The 17,257-nt window shown below is 41.2% G+C and overlaps 3 protein-coding genes and 1 long non-coding RNA gene across 5 annotated transcripts in view; all 4 read right to left on the bottom strand.

Annotated features, from left to right (window-relative positions):
• Positions 1 to 3,472: 3,472 nt before the first annotated feature.
• LOC112275166 (uncharacterized) lies at positions 3,473 to 6,731 on the bottom strand. Of its 2 annotated transcripts, none has more exons than XM_024505273.3 (4): positions 5,937 to 6,731; positions 5,010 to 5,094; positions 4,417 to 4,592; positions 3,473 to 4,080 (listed from the first exon to the last, which is right to left on the bottom strand). In XM_024505273.3, exons 1-4 carry the CDS (start codon positions 6,150 to 6,152, stop codon positions 3,829 to 3,831), a joined length of 729 nt encoding a protein of 242 aa, XP_024361041.1. In that variant the 5' UTR covers positions 6,153 to 6,731; the 3' UTR covers positions 3,473 to 3,828. The 2 variants fall into 2 exon arrangements, with proteins under 2 accessions (XP_024361041.1, XP_090102232.1); XM_090246106.1 differs by having other exon boundaries at positions 5,933 to 6,705.
• Positions 6,732 to 7,008: 277 nt separating this feature from the next.
• LOC112275165 (ATP-dependent DNA helicase 2 subunit KU80) lies at positions 7,009 to 12,504 on the bottom strand. Its single transcript, XM_024505272.3, has 12 exons — positions 12,216 to 12,504; positions 11,475 to 11,567; positions 11,205 to 11,256; positions 10,869 to 11,000; positions 10,351 to 10,754; positions 9,604 to 9,890; positions 9,230 to 9,425; positions 8,929 to 9,135; positions 8,503 to 8,670; positions 7,906 to 8,247; positions 7,641 to 7,771; positions 7,009 to 7,401 (listed from the first exon to the last, which is right to left on the bottom strand). The coding sequence occupies exons 1-12, from the start codon at positions 12,228 to 12,230 to the stop codon at positions 7,281 to 7,283; spliced, it is 2,148 nt and encodes a 715-aa protein (XP_024361040.1). The 5' UTR covers positions 12,231 to 12,504; the 3' UTR covers positions 7,009 to 7,280.
• A 1,509-nt stretch (positions 12,505 to 14,013) lies between these two features.
• LOC112274736 (uncharacterized) lies at positions 14,014 to 16,701 on the bottom strand. The gene is made up of 3 exons (XM_024504448.3): positions 15,528 to 16,701; positions 14,940 to 15,278; positions 14,014 to 14,826 (listed from the first exon to the last, which is right to left on the bottom strand). Exons 1-3 carry the CDS (start codon positions 16,026 to 16,028, stop codon positions 14,398 to 14,400), a joined length of 1,269 nt encoding a protein of 422 aa, XP_024360216.1. The 5' UTR covers positions 16,029 to 16,701; the 3' UTR covers positions 14,014 to 14,397.
• A 194-nt stretch (positions 16,702 to 16,895) lies between these two features.
• The window catches only part of LOC149986628 (uncharacterized), a 1,518-nt gene continuing 1,156 nt past the window's right edge, over positions 16,896 to 17,257 (bottom strand). Inside the window, exon 2 of the long non-coding RNA XR_016500030.1 lies at positions 16,896 to 17,257. This exon is cut by the window's right edge and continues 124 nt beyond it. This is a non-coding gene — a long non-coding RNA (uncharacterized LOC149986628).

Below are 17,257 nucleotides of genomic sequence, written 5' to 3'. Positions count from 1 at the left end.
TTGAATTAAAATTAATGCTTTGAATGCTTTAGGATCTAGGATTTAATTAAGATTTTTTTAGGAATTATCTAGGTTTTTTTAGGATTTGATTAGAATTTTTTTAAGATTTGATTAGGATTCATTTAACATTTGATTAAGATTTGATTAAGATTAGGATTTTTAAAGGATTTGTTTAAGATTTGTTTAAGTTTTTTTAAGATTTGTCTAAAATTTGATTAAGATTTAATTAATTTTTTTTTTTGTATTTTTTTATAATTTATTTTAATTTTTAATTAAACTTAATCAATATTTATTATATTTTTTAAGCTTTAATTATAATTTATATATAATTCTATTAGAGTTTTAATGACTTTTTGTTTTAATTTTCTTTTATCTTCTACAAATAAGTACCTAATGTCATGTTGAAAAGTAGTATAATATATAAAAATAAAATAAAATATTATAAAATATTAGATTGTAATTAAAAATAAAATAAAATACTTATCTAATTTATTAAAATTTATAATTTAAATTTTGTTATTAAATATTAAATTTGTAGGATTTATTAATAATAAATTTAGTAAAGCTTTGGTGTCAAAAGTATAATATTTTGATTCCTAGGCCATCTCATGTAGATGGATAAAGTGAGTGATAGAGGACTTCATTACCTTTGGTTGAAAGTCATGTCAAATTGGCTTTGAGATGTTGTTTGGGACCATATTAGAATTTGGGACGACTTTAAGGCAGTCCATTCAAAGCAAGGCAATTCATTTGAAGTTTGGAGATTGGATTTAGAAAGCTTGTATTTTAGATTAGAAGTTGGATGAAAAAAATGTATAATTTGGAGTTTTAATGAAGGAGATATGGTTGTTTGAATTTAGGGTATAAATTTGGTACTTATTATTATTCTTTTAAGCATATAGAGAATTTTAGAAAGGCATTTTAATAATCAAAAAATAAAATTTAAAAGATGAATTAAAAAGCTACATTTTATACAAAAAATAAATAATTTTTAATTTGAAATAAGAGAAAAAGAATTATTGGAAGTTAGTGCTTAAAAACTAAGGATTTGTAAGTGAGTTCTTTTCATGGAGGTTTTAATTTAGGCCATATTTTGAATTTTTGGATGAAATTATGGCTCAAATTTTTTTCGAGTATAACAGACTAGGTTTAAAAGTTGTATATAAAAAATTCATAATATTTGAGTATTGGATTTTTGAAATATGGTGGATTTAATACATGAGTACTTAAAAATTGATATGTTTAGTACTTGCTAAAAATGAGGTGATATCTAAAGATTTGTAATGAATTTATGGTTGTTTTCTTGTATAAAAGTAGTCAAAGATTTAAGTTAATTTGTAGAAAATTTTGAATCCAATTAGACAAATAAATTAGAAGTTATTGAATGATACATATGTGGAAGAGATCTCTACAAGAGTAGAAGTAATTTTAGGATATCTAGTCACATCTTGGGAACTGTTGTACATCCTAGACTTGTATATTTGATGCAATTATCTTCTTGAAGATAAGATATAAATAATATTTGTGTTTTATAAACTTCTAACTTATTTGAGCAATTAGTGTCAGCTAGAAGCTTAGCGCTTTCTTGATGCAAACTCTCTCTACTACGACACTAGTGTGTTTTCAAGCAAGACTTCACATAATAGTATAATGCTAGTACATTGGATATCACTTACATTGCAAGGATTCTTGGCTTTTATCAATATTACTTTGAGATTTGTTAGCTCCAATATTTTATCTTTAAATAGAAATATCATTACATTTGTAGCATTTGTAAACAAAGAATTGAAGTTAAGCTTTAAAACTTTAAGTATGAACTTACTTGAAGCATGCATAGAACAAATTAGATTATATGTTGGTGAGCGATGTGAATAGGACGATGTACATAAATTCATCTTCTTTAGCTTAACTTTGATTGAAGTAGAGTTTGTTATTCAATCTATTGATGGACATTCACATTTTTTTGTCAACTCCAAAATGAGAGACAAGATCCAATCATGTTTTTGATTTGGTCACACTTAATCCAAATACATTGCCTTATGATTTCATTTCTAATCTTACCAATGGTGACAAAAAGATCAAGCTTTAGAAACTACAACCATATGATGGACTTCACAAAGTCAAAGATATTAAAATTCAAGGAATATACAATTGCAATATAATAAATGCAAGCACAAAAAAAAGTGCAACTATAAGGAAAAGAAAGAAAAAGAATTGAAAAAGAAGAAGCAAAGAGAAGGAGACTCACTGAACATGAAGAGACACATACAATGAGGGCTACAGCTGCTGAGCATTTGAAAAGGTCAAGTAGCTAAGTAAGTGCAAGTAGCTGCAAAGCAAATTGCAGAGCATTGTAATATGCAACAATTGAAGGTCTAATGCATGTCAAAGGTGACAATCACTAATATAACAAAGATTACAAAGCAATTGAAAAGAATAGTAGAGTTTTTGTGACAATAAAGTGCAAGGGCGTAGAATGTCGAAGGATGTTAAGAAAGTAGCAATGGACTTCATGGCAATGACCCATTGCCAAAGTTAGAGATGTAGCTAGCAACACCCCCTTTGTCTCAACATCAACAAAATGGCTTATTCTTCTATTTAGTTCCTCCTTTGTTTGCACCAAGCCAAGTCCTTTTCTATCACTTTAATACCCACACCACCTTCACATTCTTTTCAAACATATCAGTCTTTGTTCATGCTTCAATTTCCTTTCGCTTATACCATGTTTCTAGGATATAACTAGCTCAATGGGCAATGGCAACTGCATACAAGAATAGAGAATTGATAAGCATTGATATGACCATTAGTTATTAAGCATCATGGCACATGATTGCAACAAAGTATAAGCCACAATTGAGTTTGAACCAACTAGTTTGGTGTGAAGTAAAGTGTGGACTTGTAAGCATCATCAACCTTAAAATTGGCAAGTCTACATTTATTCAAAGTTCAATTTGCTTTCAACCATGCTTGCATGCATAGTTGAATGGCATCATATCTGGTCCAAATTTTTTATTTACCAATCATGATTTTTGGCACATGTAGTCCATGGTTCTATAACACAATTTTTCCAACTTTCACAACAATTCATGGTGGTTTTTCATCACAACTAACATGTCTAGAAGACAAGACTAGGAAATCACTTTGAAAAATTATATTTTTTTTTCCACCAAGTGTATGATGTTTACAACACATTCACTATTTTAGTTTCCTCTTCACCTTCCGAAGGTCATTCAGAACCACTTCCACCTTATTTTAACGGTTTATGCCATGTCTACCATAGAAAAAAGCACATGAAGCAGATCATCATGGGAATGTTGATTCTTTTTGCAGGAGGTAGATCTATGTACAAGCTAACCTTAGGAGTCGTTTGACTGTTTTCGTTCCTGAAACGGGAGGCTTTGACCTAGTGGTAGAGACTTAACATTGGAATAGTAGCTCAACAAAGTACTTGATTTTAATGGAGAAACACAAGTGAAGAAATATCCAGGAAAACGTTAATTTAAGAATACAAAACAAATGTTGAATGTACAGTAATTCCACTCTTCAATGCTCCCAATGTGAGCTGAGAGGGCAGGAAGCTGCAGGTGAAGTTATCGCACTGGTACGCACCTTGGTGCAGATTCAACAGGAGCAAAAATAAAACTGAAAAATAAAAAATGAAATCCTTTTCTGCAATTGCAGCAAACGATTTCAGTCCCCCCGCATCCCTTCTGATTGAATCACTTACCTTATCCTACCTGTGAGACCATCCGTCCTAAAAATGTACAAATCTAATGGCAGTTATGGCAGTTGGTTCTGGTAACGTGCAGTATGCACTGTGAGTGCAGATCAAATATATATCCGATGTATGCTTTTCAATGTCAACTTCTTCCGACAGGTAGGGCATTTCTTCTGTGCCTTGATCGCACTTTGAATACAAGCTTGACAAAAAATATGACCACAAATGGTGGATGTCTCGGCTTTCATTACATCCGCACAAATAGGGCACTTCAGTTTAGGTTCCTCCTCTTTGTCCTGAGCTGGCAAGTTTGGGGGGATCTCCCAAGTGGATTCCAGTTGAACATGTCTACGTTTCCTAGTCTGGAAATAGAGCAGAAGTTTGTTAGATTAAAAACGATATCTAGATTGTAGAACACAAGTTGAATACATGGTGCGTAAAGGAAGCATACTCAGGACAACATGGAAATGTTAGAAGACTTTCCACAGACCTTACTGCCAGGATCAACAATGAGAAAGCAGCTTCCAATTCAACACAACAAAACTTGATGAAGAGACAATAAGATGAAACTTTCACCTTGATCAATAACAACAACGACAACAATAAGAAAGAAAAAGTCATTGACTTGCAGCAAAGTGGATTCCACACACATCACAGAAGGGACAAACCCCATAACTAAGCCAAAAAATATATAATACCTTAGGAATGTCAGAAAGAAGCACACAGTCCTCACTCATGGAAGTTTGTCGCACTGGAGTAAGCGTATTCGCGAGATCTATAATTGACCGAAGTTGTCGCCCCCGGCGACCTGAACGGGGCTGTTGCTGACTTGCACCAGATGGTGACGGATTCCCGATAATACACAGTGATGTCTCTGAATCATAAATTAAGGCCATTAACGCTTAGTTCCATTACTTCAGAAATATCACATTGGGTACACGCTCCAGTGCAAGCGTTAGAGAACCTCTGGAGGTGATATGTATCACGAGACAAAATCGCCATAATGCAAAGATAAATCGTCATACCTAAACAAGTAGGCTAAGAGGAAAACACATCACAGCATCACTTCGTCATGATGATAGACGACCCCAAAGAGAGAATTTACAAACCAGAGTCTCAGCAATGAACCTAGACTGGCTCCAGAAACATGATATTTGACAGTGCTAACAAAAAACGGAAGAACATAAATCGAAGGGTCTTTCCTCACGAGGACTATTCATAAAACTGCGTAAATAAGGGAATAACGCTAGCAAGCAAATCATTGTGATACGTGAAAAATACAGACGATTACCTCCACGGCCCAGACGCAATGCCAATGGATCCTCTTCCACTGGCAATCTAGGTCGTGTTACTCTTATGCTTGCTTTCAATTTGGCCTGCACATCAATGCCGTTCACAAAGGCAAGATGAACAAATTCAGCTTCTGCAAAGTAAGCTAGTATTGTACAACCAAGAGACCAACAGCATACGTGTCAGGCACATCTCATATCTGTGAGCTTGATCTGTTGAGCGCAGTATGCTAATGCACAATGGAAAACTCGAAACGCGCATCAGCCTCTTCTTTGCATAGCATCACGTCGACTCCAAATTCGTTCTCATGATGTGCAATTTGCAAAAAGACCAGCTATGTAAGCCAGCGACTCAGAAATATCGAAACGAAAAGTTCTGATGGTGCTAAAGTTCGAAGTTACTGGCTATCGGGGACCTCCCTTAGTAATCAAGATCAGATATTGAAATGTTAGCGAAATAGGCTCAAGTACAGACATGTTATCGACACTGATTTTATTTAATGATTAGGGCGCACAAGGGATTGACGCCTATCTGAAACCAATTGATTGGACGGAGCGCACGAGGATATGATTCAATGTATGTGTGAATCAACTAGAATTAAGCTAACGACCTCATGTTCTACACCAAACCAAATAACCGTTGTGGTAAGCCCTGGAAAAAGAAAGGGACTCTACCACAGCAGACTTTTGCTTGATTGAAAGGTGACGAAAGAACTCATCAAGGTTCGCAAAACTGGATTCCCATGGTGATATCGCATGCTATGAAGAGAACACCCACCTCATTTGAAACAATTGAACTCCACCGAAGAGCCTACCGAGGCAGGAAAGCATTTGCAATGCACATAGTCACCGTAGGACATAGATCATCATCTCAACGCACGAAAACCAGAATAACTACAGACAATTTCACTGAGGAATTGCTTACAGACATGAGCGAAAGCTGCCGGCGATGAGACAACAACATCATCGTCCTCGTCGTCTACCACAACAACAGGCGTCGTCGCCTTACTCCAGATTGGGTTGCTCATTGGCTGATGGTTCTGGAGCACTGGTCCACACGACGATGGTTGTGCCTCAGCGTACCCCACGCGGAGGCGGTTGCGCTTGTGAGACTGCCTAATCTTCGACTCCCCGCTCACAATCATGACTCCCGGCTCCTCGAATATCGTCCCAAGACCTATATCTCGCGACAAAAGCACTTCACGAGCTAATAAACAATGCTCTCTCTCACCGACTAACTTTTGAAGATCCTCGAAAGCGTGGACGAACCTCTCCCCTTCCTTCCAAGACACTCCACCACCCAGTACCAAGAAATTTTCTCCAGTTCTGAACGAAGCAGTCACCAGTTTTCACTGTATGACGCTAAAGAAAGATGAGCTCCACGATGAACCCTAAGTTCATCAGCCAGATGAAACTGAAGTGAGGATGTGCTTGTTAAGAGCTCAGTTCCTAGCGAAGAAACACCCTTTCCGAGTTACCGACACTCAATCTCCTTCGACGCTGTGAAGCGCCCTTCGCAGACTCACAGCTGAGTACGGCGGCTGGCTGCACCCCCTTGAACCAAATCTCAACGATCACCCACCACTTGCAAAAACTGCAAAACCCAATTTCGTGATCAGCTGGTGATGACGTAACTATCATAATAATGCCGACAGTGCAAATGGGATGGCCTCATATTTATAGCGTAACATGCGGTCCGTTTACGTAAGTACTTTGTGTGCAGGCGTCGTTTAAAATATATCTCAAGGCGGGCAAGGTGGACCTAACGAATGGTCCCATCTTCCACCAGATGCGTTTACGATCAGTCTGCAAGTAAAATAGTGCATTAAAGGGACACGGCAACCTTGCCGCTAACATCTTTCGGGGTTTCCCGAATTGTTCACGTTTTGTTAATGTCAGTTTCATTTCAGTGGCTTCGCAGTGATAAGTTGGCAGCGTCTTCAGCGTTTAGGGTTCAATTGTCAGATGATTGCATCCCAGTGCGAGTACTAGACCATTGCATGAAGGAAAAATGTAGAGTTGATTGAACAAATCACTATTGGGTGAACTAAGTTACTGTTGAAATTACAGAGGATTTGCTCTAGAAAAATGGGAGATACATCTGGCCTTTGAAGTCTCTGATATCAAAAAAGGACTTTCTACAAGCCGCGAAGCCTGTGTGAGCACTAGAGTTGGCCATGAAAGTTAGCAGCTAAATCTGTGGCTAGAAGCATCTTTCATAAATGCCCAGCGAAGGGGAGGGATACGCCGAGATCAGAGGAATTGCAATAAATTTATGACATAGCTCCTCCAAGAAGAGCTTCCATTTCGTCAATCTCATCAGCCGGTTCTTCCTTCTTCGCGATCAGCTTCTCACTGGTTAAAAATGATGCAGCTTCAGCAGCTCCTACATTACTGTGTCTCCAAAAACAGAACACGCGTCAAGGCTTTGGTCAAATAATCAAGAGTTCAAAGTTCCAATTGTGAGGATAATGAGAGCTGCTGCTTACTGTTAATATCGGTATGTTGCAGACAGAACTACTTTTGCTAGATTTAGGAATGTATGAAAGAACAAAAGAAAAATACATTACATGATTGATCATTAAGAATTTGACTAGGTTGATTCCGGGCCTCGTGCTACGAGAATTAGATACCTGTCAGGTGCTTCATCCTTGGAAATTAGAGTAATTTTTTTGCCCATGACTTGCTGCCAAAAGTCTTGCAGCCGTATCGTACTTCCCTTAGTCTTTAAATCGCGTAGGAAAAAATTGAATTCCAAAGGTTCCTGTACAGGTCACAGACAAATCTTTTGTGTGAATTCCTAGAGCGTCTTCAGTGCATTAGATTTTCCAATTCAGAGTTTGAAATCGTGTCATTATCGGACACCATTATTACGTAAAAGGCACACCAAGACAGTACCTCTTGGATTACACACCCCAATCGCAGGGAAATCAAGCATGCAAGAGCCTTTTCGTATGTGTTGCCATTGTAAGCAGAGTCTAGGAGATCATATATCATTTTCTTCATCCCTTGAATCGCTTTGCCAACCCATTCAGGGCTGTCACGGCGAGCCATGAGTGCCTCAAAATCAGCCACAGGATTTGCACTCCCAATTTCCTCAACCTTCCTTGAAGCAAGACTATTGAAAGATACAGAACCAGGGTTTTTCATATCCACATCCATGAAAGCTGGTTCATCTTTGATTTGCAGAACGTTACCATCCCTCCGTTCGCCTTTCCAGAAAGACTTCTTGCCATTCTCCTGCTTGAATATAGAAGTTGACAACGCCATGCAACCATGAATTTTGCAGCTAATTGAAATTCTGAAGTTACAACTTGCTTTCTAAAGTATGAATACCTCGTATCCTGAAGACATTCTACATACTGTTCATATGATCCTAGTTATACACTTGAAGTTGTCTGACCCTGCACTTGGGTACCCAATCCGAGTATGCTGTTCTGACTGGATGACAATCTTTCTTCGAACAAAGAAAGGGAGGAGGAAGCAGCACCAGACCTGGATATTTGGCGTCAGTGTTAACTGTTGAGAGAACTGATTTATTGCATATTGATTTTCATCAAGACGCAGCAGATCTGGTTCTACTATACAGCGCAAGGATTCATCTAGTGGAGGTACTTTGGCCTCCGGATTGAGGGATCGCAAATGCAAAAAATAATAGAATCTCTGTCAAAAGCACGCGATAGTTATGTTCAAATTTAGAACTTGAAAAGAAAAGTCCCGTTTAATATGCTGTGTCACGAGCAAAAGTCATTCATTAGTCGTTCTACAATGCCATGGTCTTAAAACCGAACAGTGCCTGAGTAGTAGAGGCAAGTAGCAGAAAGCATTGAGCACAGGGGTCAATACCATTGTTACAGATGTAAATTGAAAGAACGGATTGCAAAACGATTCCGTAACTGCAAGTAAATTTATCAATCCTACCTGCAGAACGGGATTAATGGTTTGTTCTGGCTGAAGCAGTTCTTCGTCTTCGCTTGGAGACAGGTCGAGCATACGAACCAGATTATATGCAGCTTCTTGCTGTTCACAACTTGGCTGCAAAGACTCTGGCATAGAGCTAAAAGACGTGAAACGGAACTCCCGCATATCGTCCAGGAAGGGTATGACATTGAAGTAAAAACCATCAGCCTGTCAATAAATAAGTCTACATCAATGCATCAAATATTGATAGTGTAAATTTGTCAACTCTACAACATAAATACAAGGGAGGTTTCAGACTAACCACGTTTTCTTGTGCAGAAACAAATGGTAAAAGGATCCCCATGACAACATTGGTTTGTCCTTGTCTCCACACACAACGAACTACTGCCGCGTAATCATGTTCTTTCATGGCTCGAGCAAGTGCTGACACTGCTACAATAGACTTTTGATGTCCAGGCTCCGGCAAAAATATGCTAGACTCCTTAAGGAAGTAATGCCTACATCAAAGCCAACCATGTCCATCCGGTGAAGATCCATGACATCTGTCCTTAAATAGGAGTACAGAAATCACACAACACATAACGATTGCATATTTACTCCTTGATCAGAAGACGCACTAAAATAGGGAACCAGCGTTCACACAGATAATGAGGGAAAGTAAGATTATCAACATACCGAGGAATATCAGAACGTTTAACAAACCCCTTAAGCTTGACGCCTTTTTCAGGTTTGAACTTCAGAGAATCCTCCATTGAACTAGAAATAGGGATGAAATTCTTTCCATACTTGTATGCTTTGGTTCGTTGCTCAGGGGGAACAGAAACATCTGGGTTGTCAGAGCTTTTGTATTCAGTATCTATCTTCACTTCACGGGTTGCATGAGAGTCGGAGGCGGGTGCTTCATTGGAATACTTTTTCAATGTAGGAAGTTTCTCCTGCGAAGTCTTTTTGTACACCCATACCTACAGAAGTAATTGAACATAATGAGTGGAATTCTTTGAAAGTATTTACTACTAATCTGCAATAACAAGACTAGCCTCACAATAACAGTATTGCTTGTACATGTGCTGGTAATTTATTTCCAGAAACCTGTAGAGAGAAAGGATCGCAGAGATCATAATCTAAGCACGTGTATATAAGACTGGACTCATTATTACAAAAACAACGGCAAACACAAAGTCTCCTAGTTGCAGGTTAACCGCATCCTACACATAGATTGACCAACCCAACCTTCAACACCATAAGAATATATCTACTGACTCATATTTTCAGTTATGCAAGCATCTGAGAGTAGCAACTAAAACAAAACAAAAAGAAGTTGAGGAAGATCTTTGAAAGTTGGTCGACTTAATTCTCATCTACAAAACCGACTTCCTCCCTCTGCTAGAATGCACTAATGACTGCAGAAGGTTAAAATGAAACCTTAATGCGTAGATCTGGTGTAAGTTCAAAGTCGCCGCGATATAAAGTTGTAGGTGAAACAGCGCGAGGCCTTATAATTCCCAGCATAGATGTTGCAGTTCGTGCAATACCAATCTCCGCTTGAGTGTGCAATTTGAAGAGATCTAAAAGGACGTCGTTCTGATGTTGCCCAGTAGAGTTTATCAAAAAGTTTTGACCAACACGGACTACAACAACATCTAACTTGATACCTTGTTCACCCATACGTTCTGCTATATTTCTCACTTGATCTTCTACAGTTCCTTCGGAAGGTTCTCTAACTGGGGATGCAGCATCAGTAACAAGACACAGGCGTTTATTGCCCTTCTTGTTTTCACCCAGTTTTTTCATTAACATGTCACAACCCACAACGATGACATCCAAAACTGTTCACGTTTGTTAAAGAAAATTCTCTGAGATAACTCATCGTTTTGTCATTACAAATATTAACTTTCTTCACAACCCATGACAGCGCCCACTTTGACTGCGAAAAAGGATACAGTCGCTTGAACCAAATCCGCATGGAATGTTTTCCAATCGATGTGCTAGATCTTGAGATACAACAGCAATTGGCTCTACAACCACAATATTATGATAACCTTCCATTTCCTTGTTCAGCTCGTTGTCCGTTTCTGTTGCAAGTGGAATTTCAACACACTCAGATTCTTCTGGTGACCTCAACTCGGTGGAAAACCATTAAAATCCTGGAGAGAAACACCTGAACAAACCAAACTGCATACATGTGTACATACAGTCCACATATCCATAAATATGGCCAGTTGCAAAAGACTAAACGAGAATGAATACTCAGTCTCAAATAATTTTGAAGGACTTACCAGTTGTGCCAAAATAAACCACTCCAACCTCATCATTCTTACTCAGCATGAGCTGCATGGACGAAACCACCTCACCATATTAACATTTTGAAGGATTTAATAATTAACAAGAAACATATAAAAGCACTAATAAATTCTGCAATTTTTATGCGCGAAACCCCTGATAGACTCGGCAGTGAAGCGATTGTATGCGGTGACAAGCTAAACAAATTGATATATTGGAAATTTGCAGCAATAAGAGTCCTCCAGCAAATGAATAGAATAACTCGCCTTCCTGTGTATTAAAGTAGTCATGCACTTTGATACATCGGCCAGATAAGGGTGCATACTAGGACCCACATCCAGCAACAGCATCAACGTTTCCTGCCCTCCCACCAATAGATTGCATCAGAATAAGCTAATGAAAAATTGAATATTCAATAAGAAAGCATTCTTCTAGTGTGAATATAGGATCAACAGTTCCTGCAATTGAACCATGGTCACATACTTTTAACAGTCAGGCATTCTGTCTGTGCGAGTCTCAACAGTAGGCTTTCTCAAGAGAGGTTAGCTGGGGAATCTCACTCTCGCTCCCTCTCTCTCTCCCTCTCCTTTCGCTGTAAAATTTCTGTAACGAGCTATTTGCAGAGTGGCTGTATACAGTATTACAAAGTGTTCATGAAATATTCTGACGGATAAAACGTTATTAACTCTTTGAAAATAAAACATGACGATCAGACAGCAAGCGTAAACCTAGATCATCCACAAGCTTCCAGAGCGGATTCATGTTCTTTTATCCTGTCGGTGACGAGAAATCCCGTTATCACCCTGATCGAACACAACAATGAAAATTCGCTGATCTATACAATTGCACAATCATCAGCACGTAACTGAGGTAGTAAATTTTCAATGCGCTTACAGTTGCAGAAAAACTTCCCACTCCTTGCGCACATGTTCTACCGCATGCAACGAAATTCGACCCACAACCCAGTATAAGAACTGCAACGGAGAAGCAGTGATTTCTCCTCTTACCTTGCTTCTCGCCATCAGTCTTCAAAAACTAACACCAATTTTCTTCAGGTATTTCCACAAACGCAGCACACGTCCTCTACGCTCTTCAGCTCAACACTACCCTACAAATGAACATTGTTAAAGTAGGAAATTTCATCATGAGCTGATCGATAAACGGAGCATGATCAACATTGCTGCTTCACAGGTACAAATGGCAGAGCGAAGACGACGGCACGGGCAGAAGGCAAAGCTTACGCATGAAGCTTAACTAATGGGTTACACGTTCCTACAAAAAATGGTGCCCCTGAAAATATGAACTCCGTCCATTGCGAACGAACGAAGCTGTTTCTGTACACTTTCGTTCGCAAAGAGGGATTCGTGGTCAAAACCCTTCATGCCCGATTGCATTAGTTTTGGGTGTGCAGTGTGAGTTTCTAGGTATTAAGCTTGGTTCTTCTGATTGTTGGATCGCAGCCAGAATTACACAACTTGCTATGCGCTTCCCTGAGGCTGCGTCGCTGCTGCCCTGCACGAGCAACAATGTCGGTACGTCTGAGCTGGTATATCTCATGTTTGTAAGATATTTTTGCAGGATAGTGAGGGCTACCCATCTAAGTTTTCGGTAGATGGAGTAATTTTTTATGTTCTTATGTAGGTCAATTGATCAAGAATGATAATATAAACAAGAACAGTGTGAGAAGTTTTAGCATCGTGAATTGAGAAAGTGAGTATTGAAATGTCGGTAAGTTTGTTTGTATTCGGCAGTAGGAAAATGGGGACTGAAGGGGTAGACGGTGCTTCTTCGATGTTTAGAAGTTGGGCTGCAAACAAATCTGGTGATTCCACTGAATTTTATCGTGATTGTTTTAAAAAACAATCAAGCAGTGAAAAAAGTGCTGAAGAAATGTAACTGTATCCGCCATTGTTTTTCTGTAATGCCTCGGAAAAGACCCCTATATTTTTACCATCTGGTTTGGTTTTTGATGATGTGATTCGGAATGTTTTTTAAATCTTTAAGATGAATAAGGTAAAAACTCGACGTTGCAATGGAATCATATTCGCCTTTAATGTGAAAGGCAAGGTATAAACAATAGTATCAGAAAGTCTTAGAATCTGAAAATCTGGTCACACTGGAATTATTGCTTCAAGAGGGGGGGGGGGGGGTATCTCAACTGCAACTGTGAAAGCTAAACGTGTTCAAACCGGATATTCTTTCTCTTGTGCTTGTAGAGTATCGTGTGGACCAAATTTGTTCGTTACGATGGTTAATTCGCTAACTATCAGCGGCCATGTGGGATTGCCTCCACGGCAAAACCAATTGTGTTCAAAGGAATAGTTGGTCTGTTGCTGAAACTGTGATTTGCTTCCCCAATTTAATAGCTCACCTTTGCAAGTTTGTTCATGCTACCAATTGTATGCTCTGCGCTTCTTTTGTTCATCAATAACGCATCAGAGAAACTGTCATCTTACAGATGAGAAAATACAGCTGCCCACACTGGAAGTGACATTTCAAGTCAGTTATTAATAATGCCTCAAGACCAAAGACCTTGACAATTGTTTTCGCAGCCAACAGTTGGAAGCAGGAAAGAAACTAACCAAGAATGGAGTTTCCAGTATAATCTTATCCAGTGATTGTCAAAGAGTTTGAAGTGTATCTCACAAGAGGTTAGCTTTTCCACAAGAGAATATCTTCTAATTAGATATTGCTCTTATCAACCACAATTATGTGCATTTTACGAACCAATGATCTACCGATCCAATCAAACATCGAACTCATAGTTCACACAGCGTCAAAACTCGCAAAAGTGAAAGTTCTCGGTGCTGAAAAACATCGGCAAAATTTGCTACTTTATTTTCTCAATAAGAGCTTCACCGCAACCGCATCTCTCGTTATCCAGAAAGGTAAGTAGGAGAGCTAGTTGCAAGATATATGAGCAAAACACCATGATCTAAGTGCAATGAAAAACACATGTTCCACCGACATACCTAGGTGAGCTCTACGTTTAAATTCCCGTGGCTCCATTTTCTAGATATTTACAAGGTCTGCTTGCTCGACGCATCAACGCACATGTCTGGGTCTGCATCAAAGCGTCAATGAAGACCAAACGTTGCACGTATCTCTCATAAGCATCAGACAGGACAAACGTTCTACATAAAATAGAGCCGTAGCCAAACAATGAACTAATTCTACCAAAATAAAGAATCAAGTGTACACCATGCCGCATGAGAGCGCCATCAACAATTCAGCTCCTTCCTCCTCATCTGTGGAGAAAGCCTTCCTGAACACTAACTTCTTCTCTCGGCTCCCTACAATGGGGGATGCTCGAGAGTCGACGTTCTTCGGTGACGACGTCAAGAGGCAGGACTGCCAGGTCATACAGCTGCCGCCTGAGAGGGAACTTTCTGACGCTCTCTGGTGAAGAAAAGATCCTCGACTTCTCTTCCTGGGCTTGACTTCTGGGGAACACTCCCAGCATTGCTGATGGTCGACGTCAGCATCGACGGCCTTCGGATTCTCCACCTTAACCGCCGTCACCGAGGTTAGAGGGGTATCCTGCAACTCCGAGCTGCCGTTGGCGGCTGATCTTCGGCCAGCTTTCTTAAAGCGAATGCCACATGCGTTACAAAGCGACTGCACCGACAACACAATGGCAAATTAGTCGTTGTTAAATGATCCTTGATCACGCTAGATCCGCCTCACAATGAAGTAACAAAGAGGTGCATGCTGTGGAAATTAGTGCCTACCTTGGGGCCTTGAGGTCCATTCCTCCATAGCGGCGTTTTCGATGTCCCACAGTGCGCACAGACTCGGACAAAGTTGATTCCTTCCGGTTGCATGCAACGCTCAAATCTAGAGGTGGCCTTAACTTCAGACGCAAGGCCAGTCGATGACAAAAAATTCGGTAGCCAAGATTGTCGGCCAGGTCGACTGTCGTACGCACTGCCGTCGATCATACTGAGATGTCCTTTTGAGGTGTTCACCTCATCCCTGTCATTAGTTGGAACGCAGGGCTTCGCCCATGTCTTGGATCCACTTCTGTGAACGGTGTCCTCGCCGCTTGCCGTTCTGTCAGAGACTGCCATCTGCGGCAACCGGAAGATGCAAATTTAGAACGACAAAACCACCGGACCAGGACCAGGAGCATGACCACCTATGGGCTGTCCTGTGAATCAGTCAATGAGCGAAGACTTATAAGTTTCTAACAACCAACAAAGCTAAATGAGGAGTACTGTACCCGAGGTAAATAACTCTCGATGTTAAGGAAACGATGAAGACGCGATCTACTTGATCTTGCATCAACCGACTGGAAGAAAGCACATAACGACCCATACCTGCGGCTGGTACTCCGGAGTGGCATCGGGATCGCTGCGACTGGAGCTGACATCCCACGACACGCCCTGTTCGCTGACGTCTTGCTCGCACGTGTGGCGCGTGAGGGCATCGGCTGGCTCCGATCGCGCAGAGAGGGACCAAACAAGGTCTTGGGCGGGAGATCCCGCACGAGAGAGGCGTGCGGGGATGTCCATTCGCTGCGTAGCCGACGAACCGAGAGAAAGAGTGCAGTCGACGGCTAAAGAGGGGTCGCCGCAGATTGACTCGTCCATTCCTACCGAAGAGGACTCGCTATCACAAGAACCGCCACCAGTAAAACTTGCAGCAGCCTTGGTTAATCCTACAGCGGCAGTTAGGGAGGGGGGTTTCAAGAGATTGGGAATAGAGTTAAGGTCAAGCAAAGCATCTTCTCTAACATCTGCGTGGGCACTACATTCTCTCACCCAAATAGGTTGAAGACTACCGTGAAGTTCGAAATTTCCTAGGGACTCCTGCAACATGGCTCTACTCGATGCCCAAACTTCAGCAGGAGCATAAAAACCCACCTCTCTCTCTCTCTCTCTCTCTCGCTCGCTCGTAATCTATCTTCGTCGTGGCTCACCTTCAACACTCATTCTGCAGTCACGCACTACACTCCCGCATGCTGAAACCACGACAGCGACACCGAAACTCATCCTCGCCCTACGATCAACCACACACTGATCACTCACCTTCCTACTATCAACATGCCCTTCTCGATCAGCCAAACTCCAAACACAACCTGCACTCCCTCTTCGACAAACCACCTGACCGAAGACGACACGAACGCTCAGAGAAGAAGGGGGAAAGGGGACGTAGGAATTACCGTCACCGACAATCGACCGACATGAGACAAGGCAGGCAGGCCACAAAAGGAGAGAGAGAGGGAGAGAGAGGGAACCCCTAGTAAGCGAGAGCACGGTGGTCCGAGGCAGGAAAATCAAAAAACCAAAATGACATCGCAACGCAGATCCTAATAAAATAGAAGGAGGGGACGGAGGGAATGTGGTGGTGACAAGCTCGATGCAGTTAACTGCTGGAAAAAGCGTCGCCAACCTACTAATTTAAGCGAAAGAGCGGAAAGTGAAGGGGGCAGGGGGATAGCGGCGGAACGGCGCAGGACCACGGACCCACGGGACCATACCATGCCAAGCCCAAACCCAAACCAAACAGAGCCCGCGCGCGCGCAGGGGACGGGAAGCATATAGAGAGAGCTGTAGAAAGAGAGTAGAGAGTAGAGAGAGAATCCCCCCAAAGGTCCCCCCTTCTTCTTCTTCTCTGCTCTTCGCCGCTGCCTGGCGACGTGGACTCACCTCTCCCTCCCTCCAGGCTGTAAGATTGATTTCGTAATCTCAGCCTGGGCGTTGTCGCTTGCGGCGTGGGCTGTAGTCGCACTGCTGAGGTTGCACGTGCGAATCCAAGCCCATTCCCATTCCATTCCCTTTCCCTTCCCCACTTTCCTCCCTCCCTGCCCGTTGTTCCCTGCTGCTAGTGGAAGATAGATGCTGGTGCGGCTGGGTGCTGTTTCGCTTCCGAACCACAGATCCTGAGGGTCGGGTCGGTGAAAAAGCTGTGAGCGTGGCCTCGCCACCCGGCGCTACCGCTGCCGCGCTGGCTACGGCGTCAACCATTCTTACTCATGGCCTCAGTTGGTTGCCTCTCTCTTTACCCCGATTTTGGATGATCACGGGTTCAGTCTTCCTCAACGCCA

The sequence above is a fragment of the Physcomitrium patens genome, chromosome 22 (genome assembly GCF_059467195.1).
Source record: "Physcomitrium patens ecotype Gransden chromosome 22, ASM5946719v1, whole genome shotgun sequence".
Lineage (NCBI taxonomy): Eukaryota > Viridiplantae > Streptophyta > Bryopsida > Funariales > Funariaceae > Physcomitrium > Physcomitrium patens.
The sequence above is the reverse complement of the archived record's forward strand: the minus strand, read 5'-3'. Positions and strand labels throughout refer to the sequence as shown.

Coding starts and splice junctions, on each gene's coding strand:
- LOC112275166 (XM_024505273.3), bottom strand. CDS start 6,152: ATGATTGTGAGCGGGGAGTCGAAGATTAGGCAGTCTCACAAGCGCAAC. Junction 5,095..5,936: donor CGCCGGCAGCTTTCGCTCAT/GTCTGTAAGCAA, acceptor ATTGATGTGCAG/GCCAAATTGAAAGCAAGCAT. Junction 4,593..5,009: donor ATTGCGTCTGGGCCGTGGAG/GTAATCGTCTGT, acceptor TTTATGATTCAG/AGACATCACTGTGTATTATC.
- LOC112275165 (XM_024505272.3), bottom strand. Junction 11,001..11,204: donor GGTTTATTTTGGCACAACTG/GTAAGTCCTTCA, acceptor CACTTGCAACAG/AAACGGACAACGAGCTGAAC. Junction 8,248..8,502: donor CACTGACGCCAAATATCCAG/GTCTGGTGCTGC, acceptor ATATTCAAGCAG/GAGAATGGCAAGAAGTCTTT.
- LOC112274736 (XM_024504448.3), bottom strand. CDS start 16,028: ATGTTGCAGGAGTCCCTAGGAAATTTCGAACTTCACGGTAGTCTTCAA. Junction 15,279..15,527: donor CTCCGGAGTACCAGCCGCAG/GTATGGGTCGTT, acceptor CGGTTGCCGCAG/ATGGCAGTCTCTGACAGAAC. Junction 14,827..14,939: donor ATGGACCTCAAGGCCCCAAG/GTAGGCACTAAT, acceptor TTGTCGGTGCAG/TCGCTTTGTAACGCATGTGG.